Source organism: Barbus barbus (genome assembly GCF_936440315.1).
Source record: "Barbus barbus genome assembly, chromosome: 11".
Taxonomy (NCBI): Eukaryota; Metazoa; Chordata; class Actinopteri; order Cypriniformes; family Cyprinidae; genus Barbus; species Barbus barbus.
Genome location: NC_136739.1, coordinates 4,887,902 through 4,902,071, shown reverse-complemented (window position 1 = coordinate 4,902,071; position 14,170 = coordinate 4,887,902). Strand labels below are relative to the sequence as shown.

At 35.9% G+C, this 14,170-nt stretch overlaps 1 protein-coding gene across 3 annotated transcripts in view; it reads left to right on the top strand.

Annotated features, from left to right (window-relative positions):
• The window catches only part of LOC306876752 (glycogen synthase kinase-3 beta), a 52,684-nt gene extending 38,531 nt beyond the window's left edge, over positions 1 to 14,153 (top strand). Inside the window, exons 4-14 of one of the 3 annotated variants that reach the window (XM_079428146.1) lie at positions 2,371 to 2,481; positions 4,394 to 4,524; positions 5,146 to 5,252; positions 6,333 to 6,430; positions 7,891 to 7,998; positions 9,968 to 10,154; positions 10,252 to 10,350; positions 11,673 to 11,813; positions 13,090 to 13,242; positions 13,376 to 13,511; positions 13,630 to 14,153. In XM_079428146.1, the coding sequence (XP_079284272.1) occupies positions 2,371 to 2,481; positions 4,394 to 4,524; positions 5,146 to 5,252; positions 6,333 to 6,430; positions 7,891 to 7,998; positions 9,968 to 10,154; positions 10,252 to 10,350; positions 11,673 to 11,743 (912 nt within the window). In that variant the 3' untranslated portion in view covers positions 11,744 to 11,813; positions 13,090 to 13,242; positions 13,376 to 13,511; positions 13,630 to 14,153. Of the gene's footprint in view, positions 1 to 2,370; positions 2,482 to 4,393; positions 4,525 to 5,145; positions 5,253 to 6,332; positions 6,431 to 7,890; positions 7,999 to 9,967; positions 10,155 to 10,251; positions 10,351 to 11,672; positions 11,886 to 13,089; positions 13,243 to 13,375; positions 13,512 to 13,629 lie in introns of those variants that run through there. The other 2 variants (XM_079428148.1, XM_079428147.1) reach the window with 2 other exon arrangements.
• The last annotated feature ends 17 nt before the right edge of the window (positions 14,154 to 14,170 follow it).

The window sequence follows — 14,170 nt, the reverse complement described above, 5'->3', positions numbered from 1 at the left end:
AAAGAATTTAGCATTTCTTCAAACTTGCTGTCCTTTTGTTTCTGATAATCACAGAGGATGCATTGAATTGATTAAAAGTGACAATAAAGACATTTATAATGTCACAAATTTCTATATTTGAAAATATATTAAAATAGAAAATAGTTATTTTAAATTGTAATAATATTTCACTCTATTAGAGTTTTTTTATTGTATTTTTATTCAAATAAATGCAGCCTTGGTAAACATAAGACACTGATTTTCATGACATTTGTTTGTAGTTTGCGTCTTGAACAAATGACTCTTATGAACGAGTTCCTTGTATTGAATCAGTCGAAGCAGCTATCTTGCTTCCCTGTTTACTGAATTTTCGGTTTGATCAGTCTAATGAATCAATTGGTGAGAAAAGGTAATAAAAATAGCAATAAAATCAGTTAACAATAATAGCACTGTTTAGTAGTTATGTTTAGTCTTTACAACCCACTCCTTAATTCTTAAAAGGACTAAAGAATCGTTAGTTGACCCACTAAGGAAACAGACTCGTTGATTCAGATCCAGAATAATTTATTTTCATTCCAAAAGATCAATGATTGCGGTGGCTCTGTTTTCCAAACCGGTCTGGAGTTTCACTAGACACACTTCACATGTATGTAGTTAGATTTTGTCGTGAATTTGACCAGTTTTACTGGAATTTTACACCCTGAGGTTAGTGCATATAGCGTCACCTCCCTGTGCGTTTGGCTGTTTGTGGAAGAGTTATCAGGGCCTGGGGACAGATGAGTCTCTACCTGTGGCTCCCTCACTGACGGAGACATTGACTACTGTTCCATGAGCCGCAGATCACCCAATCACATGCTCACAATGTCATGTGACCACAGAGCAGCAGCCAATCAGATGGCCCTGTAATCTGATGGGAGCATCTCAGGAGCCAGTCGCCGCAGAGCTTCTCCGATTGGCTGTAATTGAGGAAGTGATGCTGTTGCTGTAGTGAGGCGGAGAGTGAGTCATCGCTACGACTAATTTCAGCTGCACAGCACAGTTGGGGTTTTTTCCCACATTTTTTTTAGAAAATCAAACATCTGTTATTAGAGACTACTTATCAATCAGAGTCAAAGCGGAGAAAGAAAAACGACTTGGTTAGAGAGAAACAGTGGCACTGGCAGATTCAGTGCATGTTCTGTCCTGGTGGAATAGTTCGTTGCTTATAACTTGTATATGTATATATACTTATATTTTTTTATTGATTGATACTTGTAATTATTTTTCAGATTTAATGCATATTTTGATTAAGGAATAGTTTACATAAACTAAAGCTTGCCATCATTTACTCACCCTCATGTTGCTCCAAACCTTATGATTTTCATGCTGTTGTGAAACACAAAACATGCGCACACACATAAAAGGCAAGCTAAAATGACTACGATGACCAAATGATGGTACTTTTATGATTAATTGTTTTTATTTATTCAACAAAAGATAGTTATAAGTGAAAAATGTAGATGTCAAAAACAACAACTCGCAAAAAATAAAAAAATACCATGTTATGGTACCATTATGTTTTATTTTTTCCATTTTTCAACAGAAGAATGTTATATGCCATGAAAATGATGTAGATGGAGACGGATGTTTATTTTATTTTTATTTTTCCTTTTTTTGGTTGAAATAATCCCTTTATATTTCATATCTTATACATTTTATATCTTTTATATATTGTTATATCTTTCATATTTATGCATCCCATATCTTTATATATTTTATATTATTCTTATATTTAAGTATCTAGACAAGTGTAGCAGAGTTGGTTGGTTTGACTCATGACCTTTTGGGTCATGCCTAAAGTAAATGAGCTCAGGAATGTCAGATCCAGCAGAAATAGACTCTCTCACTGCTGAACTTGTGGAGGAAGGAAGAAGGGCATAATAGACAGGATGTGACATCAGACGTGGGGTCAGAGTGGCCCTGTAGGCCACCCTATTGAGCTCTTCCTGTTCTTTAGTTCTTCAGGAAGATATGACTTCAATGTCTGAGCATGTATGTTTTGTAAAGATGATGGGCGCAATCATTGCTCGCTTTCAGGCACAGTTCCACACAATGCATGGCAGTCAACGTCCACAATGACGTCATGCCACAGAACTGGCTGTTTTTGTGTCGTTTCCATAGCAGCTTTTTTTTTACGGTGTGCAAGCTGGTTGTTCAGTCATGGAGATATATGGAGGGATGGGGCGTATGGGCCATTTTTAGTATAGACTATTGACTCAGAGTCATTATCCTCTTTCATACCGAGCTGGTTTTATATAACGATTCACTAAAGTTATATATGTATGTGCTATAAAGCCTGACACTTTTAACTCTGTGACTTAAAGTATTTTCTTTCTTGTTCTCTGTCCACAGAAGGATGAGGTGTATCTGAATTTGGTTCTGGACTACGTCCCTGAGACGGTCTATAGAGTGGCGAGACACTACAGCCGCGCTAAGCAGACCCTTCCCATGGTTTATGTGAAGGTGCGGATCGTTCCTAATGCTTCCTAATGTGTGTTTGTGTGAGTGATGTATACAGCCTGAATGAAAACCTTAGGATTTGTTCCTGCTGGTGAGTATACGGGTCAGCCGAGTGTGTGTTGGCATTTCTTCCCCCTCCTCCTGTGCGGTTTTGCGTCACCAGTGTCTTGACTGCTGTGATGACATCATCACTACTTTGTGCCACGTCCTGAGCAATATCCTTCCTGCTATTGGCAGGATGCGACATAAATAGTCAAACACATACGTAAACATATGTAAAGATAAAATTATATGTGAAAACTTGAATAAAAGTTAAATTAGTGGTTCTCAACCAGGGGGCCTCAGCTCACTTCCAAGAAGACATCAGGATTACTTCAAATTATTACAGACAAAACAAACATTGAAAGGGAACACAAATTAAATTTGAGAGTTTTCTGACCCTGCATAGACAGCAATGCAACTGACACGTTCAAGACCCAGAAAGGTAGTAAAGACATTGTTAAAATAGTCCATGTGACATCAGGGGTTCAACCTTAATTTTATAAAGCTACAAGATTACTTTTTGTGCCGAAAGAAAGACAAAATAAGACTTTATTCAACCATTTCTTCTCTTCCGTGTCAGTCTTTGACGAGTGTTCACAAAAGTACCACAACACATGTGGATTCTACATTAGAACGCCGGCTTCTACGGTTCGCATACGTGGGACTCTCGTGAATGCATGTCAAAGACTTACACAGAAGAAAAGAAATTGTTGAATAAAGTGTTTTTTTTATTTTTAATTATTTGTGAACAAAAAGTATTCTCGTAGCTTCTTAAAATTACATTTGAACCACTAATATCACATGGAGTATTTTAGCGATGTCCTTAATAACTGTCTGGGTCTTGAGCGTGTCAGTTGCGTTGCCCTCTATGCAGGGTCAGAAAGTTCTCGGATTTCATCAAAAATATCTTAATTTGTGTTCTGAAGATAAACAACAGTCTTACGGGTTTGGAACGACACGAGGGTGAGTAATTAAAGGGATAGTTCACCCAAAAATGAAAATGTGATGTTTATCTGCTTATTCCAAGGGCATCCAAGATGTAGGTGACTTTGTTTCTTCAGTAGAACACAAATAAAGATTTTTAACTTAAACCGTTGCAGTCTGTCAGCCATATAATGTCAGTCAATGGGACTCACGGCTTTGAGAGAAAAAAAAACATACACAGACAAAACCAAATTAAACCCTGCGGCTCGTGGCGATACGTTGAGATCTAAAGACATGAAACGATCAGTCTGTGCAAGAAACTGAACAGTATTTATATAGTTTTTTACCTCTGATCCCCCACAATGTCCAACTGTCCTGAGCACGTTTACACATCTTCTTGCATCACTGCCACCTATCTCTCAAATGGACCATTGAAACTCCTAATTGATGTCGTATATAGAGTGTCAATGGTCCATTTGAGAGACAGGTGGCGGTAATGCACTTACAAGTCTGCAATCCACCGTAAAGCAAGAAGAAGAAGACGCGTCATTGTTGTGTGAATGCGCTCAGGACAGTTGGACATTGCCGTATTTGCCATATTACTTCAGAATAGTCAAGTGGACCACTTTTATGACCCTTAAAAAGTACTGTGGTGTTTTTTTAAGTCATTTTCGATCTTGACAGCACCGGTCCCCATTTACTTTCATTATATGGAACAAATCAGCTATTATATTGTTCAAAAATTCACCTTTTATGTTCCATGGACAAAAGAAAGTTTAATTTGGATTTAAAAGAACAGATCTGGAGAATTATCATTAGATAGTCATTTGATATTACAAGCGATATAAAAAAACTAAATTATATTATGCATTTTTAGGGTACCTTTTTTTGTGACCTGTTTTTATGACTGCTTTACTAACCTCATGGCTTGTATATATTTACTTTACAGTTGTACATGTACCAGCTCTTCAGGAGTCTGGCCTACATCCATTCCTTTGGGATCTGCCATCGGGACATCAAACCGCAGAATCTTTTGCTGGACCCAGACACGGCCGTGCTCAAACTCTGTGACTTTGGCAGGTCAGTTGGTAATCTCTTGATAGCCAATTCATAGGAGACAATGGTTTTCTGATAACCTTTCAGAGGTCTAGTGCAGCCCCAGTGGATCTATGAACTGAAAGCAATGCTTTACTGCATTTAACCTGATAATCCCATATTACACCTCACCAGAGCCCTCCAGATGGTCTCGCTATGCTCTGAGATATCTGTGCTGACCTCAGCCTTTTCATTTAGCCAGCTTTTCACATTTTTCTGCTTAAGAATACTAGTTTATTTTAGGTGAAGTGATATTCGGGTATCCATTTCTCATTTGCCTTGCATCTGAAAACTAGAGCATGCGATTTTGCCTCTTCTTAATGAATACCTTATACTGAGGATTTAGACAAAAAATAATGCAAATTTTCCTTGAATGAGGACACAGATTAGCAGCAGTCTTCATGTACACTGCAAGTAGTCTTGAGATGCAACTCGCTTACCATCTAAACAAAGACACCGTCTTTAGCTTTCAGATCACTTTAGATCCTGCCATTTAGAGTTACTTTTAGGGGTTTATCCTGCCAATAAACTCCAAAAGACAGAGTATTTGAATGAAATGGTGATGTGTGTGATCAGAAACCGTTCAATCTGTCTTTTTGTTCGCAGTGCTAAGCAGTTAGTACGTGGGGAGCCCAATGTTTCCTACATATGCTCACGGTACTACAGAGCCCCAGAACTAATCTTTGGAGCAACCGACTACACCTCCAGCATAGGTACATGAGCTTTAATCGTACTACCATGCAAATCATTTCTGCTTCAATAAACTACTCCTCCATTATGTTGCTATCACCTCTTATCATGATAAATATGCAAATTCATGACAAAAGTGACCTTTGTCAAAAAGAAGCATACTGTAGCATGTGTAATCAATGTATTTAATTACAGTTAATATAATGTTTCCGGACACTTAATTGCATGTTATTTGCAATTAATTACAAAGGTATTATAGTGTGATTTATATTAAATGCAGTTAGCTGAACGTTGTTTTGTTTTTGTTTTTTTGGCACACTCAATCAGGATATCTTTAATTTTAGAACTATCAGATTAACAATAATTTCATAATTACTGATATGCGTACTTTAGTATATTAGTAAACACATCAAAACTCGACAAAATATTAAAACAATGATTTAGTGCATTTTTTAAGTGTGTTAACAAACATACATGAAAGGGAACTCTTTAAGAATACTTAAGTGGCATTTTGATTTATTAATTTAGATTATCTGCAAAAACTGTTTTTAAAAAATATAATTTAAAAATGTGACGTACACGTTCAGAACAATTAATTACGCTTCTTTTTCACATGAAAATGCACTTATGTATCAGCTAGGCCAAATATTAGGCTGATATTTGGCACCTCTGGGACTATCAAAAATCATCTACTGCCTGAATAATTCACATATGCATTTTGATCTATATATTTTGGAGTAGATTTCGAGGAAATATTATGTAATGTAATTTTAGTTGTTTTAGTTATATTTATTTATTTTCTTTTGCATTTGAGTGGTTTTGTACGATAGTGTCCACCTTGATCTCTAAATATTGTATTGGCCATTGAAAGGTCAAATCATTTGACCATTCTTTCAGAGAATAGGAAAAATCTTTCATGAACTCATGGATTTTTTTTCACTGATATGTAGTGCACTTTTGTTTTTTTTTTTGTTGACATGTTGGTGGTGATTCTGCAAGGCCATACAGTGAGTGCAGTAGGCTCATAGTGTTTAGGAAGTGCTCTGTGTACGTGTCCTTGACCTCTGGCTAATAAGCATCTCTCTGACCCGCTTTCACTGCAGACGTGTGGTCAGCTGGCTGCGTGCTGGCGGAACTGTTGCTAGGACAACCGATTTTCCCCGGCGACAGCGGAGTGGATCAGCTGGTGGAGATCATCAAGGTACTAGCGCCGCCACACTGCCACTTCTGTCTGTGATTTAATCTCAGTGTTTGCATGAGTCTGTAGGAAGAGCAACAATTGCTGCGTAACAGTCGGTTGATTTAGATTGGAGGTTTTATACAAGACTGTTAACATGATTTATGGGTGTTTTGCAACAGTTTTGTAAGGTGAACTCTCTTAAAACTTTTCACACTCTTACTAGTTAATGTGTAATTACAAATATATTGAAATACATTCATTGCAAGTTTAACGTTGTTTACGTTCAGATCAAAGCGTAAACAATGTATGTGATACTCTCCAAAATGGTGCTATAGGGTGACGCGGAGGAGACGAATTGTTGAATAAAGTCATAGTTAGTTTTCAGTATTAAGAATCATGCGGATGTAAACCTTTGAATGGGGTAATTTTTATAAATTCAACTATTATTTTCTCTTGCGGACTATATGTAACTGTATTTTATGTGAAATATCTTATTCAGGTCAGTACTAAATAAACAACAACATGCATTTTGCATGACCCCTCTTATTTTGGTCATATAATTAACATTTTGTAGATTCTGCAAGGGGGGTGTAAACTTTTGACCTCTACTGTAAGTGTCTAAAAATATTAGTATTAGTATATTTTTTGAAGTGTATTATTAACATAAGTGTTTTTTTTTTTTAAGTATTTTAAAGTAAAGTATACTTCTTTTTGACAATTAAGCATCACGCAAGTATTTAATTTAAATTTTTTATTTTTTGGAAAAACATTATTTCACAAACAACATTTTTACCGTTATATCACTTCAAATATTCCGGTATATTGTTTTTGCATATTATCTTGTGACAGGGATAGAAATGACATTTTGGTATAGTTTATGTATTCTAAATACAATTAAATAATACTTTAATTAAATAATACTACACACTTTTTGCATAATTTAACAAAATTGTATCTTGACCAGAAATGAGCACAGAAAAATACACTAGTGATATTTAACTAGACAAGCACACTAAGTTATAATAAAACTTTATTAGCTGCAAAATGTATTAATAGGAATGACACTACAGCTGAGGGACAGTCATTATTATTAGTGTTATTATTATTAGTATTTTCTAGAAATAAATATTGAAATGGTGTAGGATTTTTTCACTTTTTTATGGTTTGAATGTTTTGTTAATTAGATTTTCAGTTAAAAGTATTGTTAACAGTTTACAACAAGCTTTATCAATAAAACTTGAGTTTGGAAACTTTGGTTTGAAAAAAAATCAGGTTTTTCAAGGTAACCTTCAATTATAAAAAAAAAGAAACAATTTTAAATTAATTTTAATAAAATTAACCCTTGACTGTTAAGAAAAATAGTTGATATGGTTCTAAATAAAACTGTTACTGCATGTAAAGAACAGCTTTTTTTGAGTGCTGAGGTAAGTGTGTGCTATTACTGTATGTTGAGTGGTGTTTCTGTGTGTTTGTGGTCACAGGTGCTGGGCACTCCCACACGGGAACAGATTCGGGAAATGAACCCAAACTACACCGAGTTCAAATTCCCGCAGATTAAGGCCCACCCATGGACTAAGGTGAGTAAACAGGTACAAGTCAACTGTTTTACTACTTCTAGCACAGCCGTCCTCCACCTCCAGCCGTCAGCTCGACTCATTGTCCTGGCTCCATTCCATTCACATCACCCGTCTGCACCACACAGGCCTCGCCGACTGCATTTCATTTAGTGCTCTTTGACACTTACTTCTCAACTAGTTGATGAAAGAAGGAACATTTCAGTCTGGATTGTCTGTATGTAGACGTCCTCTTTCTGAGCTCTGTTGTAATGGTGACCTTACAGTCTGTTCCCAATCCTAGTGAGCTGCCTACGTAGGAAGCCTGGTTCAGAAAAGGTAGGCGGAATAATTGCGCTGTCTGCTAAGATAGCTTGATTTAGAAAGGAGAAGGCGATTCTATAATGCATTAGATCAAGATACAAAAAAAAAAATGGAGATATGGAAAGAGGAATTATAAATATGTATATGCTATGTGTACTAGTTTGAAAACTGCATATTTTACTCAATATTTGTGTGCTTTGTATTATAAGAAGGCAGCTGCATGTTTAGGCAGTTCACTGGGTTTTGGAACAGAGCTGATGTCACATCCTCTTGTCCATTTGAATTGAATGACTTCACCAGACATGCTCTACATTGCTTGCTGACTTCTTTACACTTTTTACAATTGCTTTTTGGTTTGTGGTATCCAGTACTTTTTAAAAGTTTGGGTCAGTAAGATATTCTAAAAGCAGTTAATTCTTTTATTCAGCATAGATGCATTAAACTCATCAAAAAAGACATTTATAAATTATGTTTATATTATAAAAGATATCTATTTTAAATGCTGTTCTTTTCAACTTTCTATTCATCCAATCCTGAAAAAAAATATATAATTGTTTCTAAAAAATATTAAGCAACTGTTTGAACATTGATAATAATATGAAATGTTTCAGCAAATCAGCATATTAGAATGATCTCTGAAGGATCATGTGACTCTGAAGACTGGAGTAATGATGCTGAAAATTCAGCTTTGCATCACAGAAATACATTAAATTTTAAAGTAAATTCAAATAGAAAACAGTTCTTTAAACCAAAGACTTATTTCAAAAATCCTACTGACTCCAAACTCTTGAACAGTAGTGTATGTTATGCCTTGCAACTGAAAATGGTGCCATGTACATCAAACTGAAGTTGCTGAGTCATTTAAAATCGCATGTGAAGGACAGATGAACTGTTCCAGATGGACATAACTGGTAATGAGTCTTGGTACTTTTCTTTGGTATGATTAGAAAGGCAAGTGTGCACAAACAAAATGTTTTATTTATTGCTTTAAAAAACATTTCATTCTTGAAAATTGTGATGCAGATCTCAAATTGATAGTTTTGTCTGGCCATTACACTAAAGTAAATTTACCTAACACTGTAGCACACATGAAGTACAATAGCAGGACCTCTCATGTGCCCCCTGGCGGTCATTGTATGTAGTACAGAGCTGAGCTGCAGGGTGTGTTTAGTCTTATCCTCCAATCAGACCCCTCCCTTCAACACAGTCTTACCTTCTGCACAGGAAATGCCTGCGACTCAAACACCTCTAAAGGAAGAAATGCCTTCCTTTTCTTCAGCTTCCTGTTAGCCAGAGCTTGAGCCAGATACAAGTCAGATATAAACAAGTCCATTGCTCCACTGAAGACAAACACCTTAAAGACATGGCTGCAATGTATAGTGAAAGAATTACAAGATTTACCATTAGCTACTTTTATAAATAATTGCATTTAAAAATAATTAGGGTTTGTCTTAGGGTTACTTGCATGTAATTATGGATAATTTATTGTTATTATAATAGTCAGTACATGTAACGTGTAACAAGGACACCTTAAAATAAAGTGTTACCCATAATTTACTGTTATTATTACGTTATAATCCATGTAACATGGTCACTGAAAATAAAATGTTATAGTTTATTCATACTAAAAATATACACTTTACCAATATACTCTTAGTGAATTTCTGAATTGTCTCTGCAGGTGTTTCGGCCACGCACGCCTCCTGAAGCCATTGCGTTGTGCTCGAGGCTGTTGGAGTACACGCCGACTGCACGGCTGACCCCGCTAGAGGCCTGCGCTCACTCCTTCTTTGATGAACTCCGGGATCCCAATGTCAAACTTCCTAACGGCCGTGAGAAACCATCCTTATTCAACTTCACAACTCAAGGTAAGGCCTTATTCTGCATTTGCTCTTATGAAGAAAGGTTCTGTCAAAAGCAAGGTAGTCAGCTGCTGATGTTGTTTGTTTGTTTGACTTGACTCAGAGCTGTCCAGTAACCCATCCCTGGCCTCTATCCTAATTCCTGCTCATGCACGTAATCAGACAGGAGCTTCTACCCCCACCAACGCCTCTGCCACTTCAGGTCAGCCTTTATTTCAGACCCTTTTGTGCTCATCTGACATCCCTTATATTTGGATAAAGCTCACTCTGATACAGTGTTCATATTAGAATGTTTAGTGAACAGGGGGTTTTGTGTCATAGCTGTTACTGTATTGACCGACCAGAAGCTAGAACATCCGTTTTATCAATTATGATTTGATTCAATAATGTATAAAATATACACTGTAAAGAAAAAATCTAATCACTTAGACATTTTTTATTGTTGGTTTTATATTGGTTTTGATCGACTTTTATACCATTTTCGAGAAACATGTATATGCGGGTTAACTATCCATCAGAAGTAATAACATATTTTCCTAATCTATCTTTATCTTCGTTATCAAAAAAAGTTTAAAATATTTTTATAGGGAAATTTTAATTTTTTTGAAGGAAATATTGGAGTAGCACCACATGACATATTACAGTGTTGTTACGAAGTAAAATTATTGAAAATATTTCATTTTTGTTCAAATAATATTTGAGTTGTTTTCAATAAAGCTAATATTAAATAAAATGTAAATATTAGATTAAAAACTTAAACTTAAAAAAATAGAAATGTTGGAAACTTACTCTAATAAAATGAATAAGTTGACGTGCTAAAATGACTAAAACTGAATTAAAGCTAAAATACACAAAATTAAAATAAAACAGCGAATAAAAAATATTAAATACGATATTAGTATTTAAATAATACTAAAACACTACTATTATATAATATAACAAACGAACTAAAAAAAATGACCTTGCTAAGCATGCCAAATTATCTGATATTTTAATACACTTATTGAAATTTACTAGTTTTCTGCATTAAAATAAAATGCCAAACAACATATTAAAGTTTTTTTTAATGAAATTTAATGAAATCTTTTAAAATATCTTTATTATTTTATTATGGTATCAGTACAGTTATATCATGCAGGCATTTTTTTCTTTATGCCACAAAATTATCAAAATTAATTTTAACATAGAAATTAAAATATATATATAATTTATATTTTTTTAATGAGAATTTAAAAAAAAAAATTTTTTTTTTAATATATCTTTAATAATATTTTATTATTTTATTATGGAATCAGGACTTGTATGATGCTGGCATTTTTACTTTTATGCCACAAAAAAATGATCAAAATTCATTTTAATTTAGAAATTAAAAGCATTTTCATCATACAGGACCTGCATTCAAATCATAGATGAATTGCATTTTGAATAATTTAATAGATATGACAGGAAAATGAGCATCACCTTACTTACCCTTACAACATGCTGCAATATATACAAATAAAAATGTTTTCTCTTTGTGTCCAGATGCCAATAGTGGAGATCGCAGTCAGACCACAACTGCAGCCTCTGCCTCCGCCTCCAACACCTCAACCTGAGAGCCCCAGCCAATCAGACCTGACCCTGCCTCCGAGGCCACGCCCACCCCACTGCTCACCAGCTTAATGGGCAAGAATTGAGTCATGTAACCACCACTCGTATTCAGACTGCAAGAGCCAACCTTCATTTACGTCTTTTTTGTTTTTTACAAAGTTCAGAAAGAGTTCCAAATTACACGTGTCGTGTGGAAATGCCTCGTCAGGTGTAATTCACGAGAACGACAGAGAGAGCAGTGAGGAAACGGGTTGGTAATGGGGGAGGGTTGTTTAACCATAAAACCTGGTCTGTGACCAGCCTCAACTTTTTTGTTGTTTTTCATTCTCAGAGGACAATCTTGTTATGTAAGCAATCCGGTAGCCAGATCCATCCACTTCCGCTTGCATTTGGGCCCCCCTTCTCTCACCTGGACGTCTCTAGCTACACGTTCTGTCCCTTTATACCGTCCTGGGCCTTTAATAGCGCATGGCTTGAATTTGGTTGGGAGCACCCCTTGTGTACAGTACATATATATAGATATACATATAGCGTGTATATATACATATATATGTATAAGTATTGGGTGAAAACGATGCAAGCATTCAAAACTACAGGAAATGCCATATCTAATGGTATCTAACAAACACAAGGCACCGTACAGGAGGTATAAATATAAAAACCGCATGTTCCAACCACAATGACAACAGAGGAATACTCTGTTACAGGAGTTTTAAGTCGGCTGAATCTATTTTATCTTGTTTTATAAAATGGGCGGGCTATAGGGCAAGGGCAGATATTTTGATTGACAGGTGAGACGTGCGTCTCCATCTCTGTGTTCTTGTATGATATATACATACACAGTTTATATATTACTTTGCATTATGTAAAATAAATATATATATATAGTTATATATAGATCTATATCTAGCATCATCGGTTCAGAATCCATCAGTTTGTCAGCGCAGCGGCTGGCAGGAATGATACAGTATGTGTATGATTAAGAGTCTGCTGGAGAATTAGAGATCCTGATTTGCTCTCGTTATTTATTGTTGAAACGCTCAGATTCATTGTTCTTATCCACACAGCTAAACATAAAGAACACATGAAGAAACGCATCGATGCGGCGCAGACTTGTTTGCGCTCCATTCCCAGTGGCTGTGTTGTTTTAACCACTACTTTTTTCTTGTCATGTCTCAGCATAACTTACAGAAAAATGTACTTTTTTTCCCCCAAAATGTCTTAATACGCAAAGTATAGCAGGATAAGAAAACGACAGCACAGTTGCTCCTCACCAAATTCTGGTTTTATGTTTTGATTTTTGTATTATGTGTGAGCGTGTGTGAGTGAGTGAGTGTTCTGCTATGTACAGAAGTATGCTGACCTGAGAACTGTTAATGAGCCGATACAAAGACGAGGGATTAAATGAAAGCGGATCAAAGAAAAAGTAAAAAAAAATTCAAAACAGATGGATACTGTAGACAAGGAGCCTTCTCCAGCCATAGAGTTCAATCTTATCAGTACAGTAGGTGCCAGCTATATTATTGTAACTATAACTAGTAATGTATAGTGTATCTATAGTTTGGAGTGCCTTTGCTTTCATACACTTCCTGTCCACACACAAGACAGACCACGCCCCTTCCTGTGACCCTCTGCAGGTGCTGTTGAATGACTGACAGCCGACTTCATTTCCTGTCCGAAACCACATTCACTGTAGATGTTTTTCCTCAGTTTTTGGCACAAAGGTGTTTTTGTGTGTGGAGGAAGTCACGTTCCTGTGGAGCCAATCACAATGTATGTTCTTACACTCGTTCCACTACCAAAGTGAACCAACTATGAGCGTGTTGTGATGTAACTGCAACATCCCGGGGGCAATAATAATGATTTCTTTGTGTTTTTGCTCGTTGGCCAGCTGACAGTACGCAGTAGAGATGTCACGTAGCACCCACCGGACCCTCATCCCCGCACCCTCAATGTAAAGCTTGCTTGTAAGATACGCGTTCATAGATGTGTTGCTTTCCACGAATGGTGTGACCACTTCTCGTGACTAAAGTTAGAGTAAAAATGTAAAGACACAAGGGTTAAAAACAATTCCCAAAACAAAAAAAAAGACAAAAAATTGTTTTAAGGACTGTGGGCTAAATACAGACTATCGCATTACGTACACTTATTGGGAAAAAAAGTTGTCTTGGTTTAAAAAGGAAAAAAAAAAAAAAAAAAATACAACCTGTATAACATTAATATTACTTGAATGCCTCTGTTTGTGACTGAAATTTTTATTTTATTTTAAATATATTCTTTTTCTGTGAAGGTATGCTAAATGTCTCCTCTTCTTGTAAATATGTCCGTTTTGGTCCTTGGTGTGACTTGGATTCAGAGACTAGTTACCTGGTACTGTAATTTGCATTAAATAAAGAGTAGGATAGCTTGGAAATGACCCTGCATTTGCCATG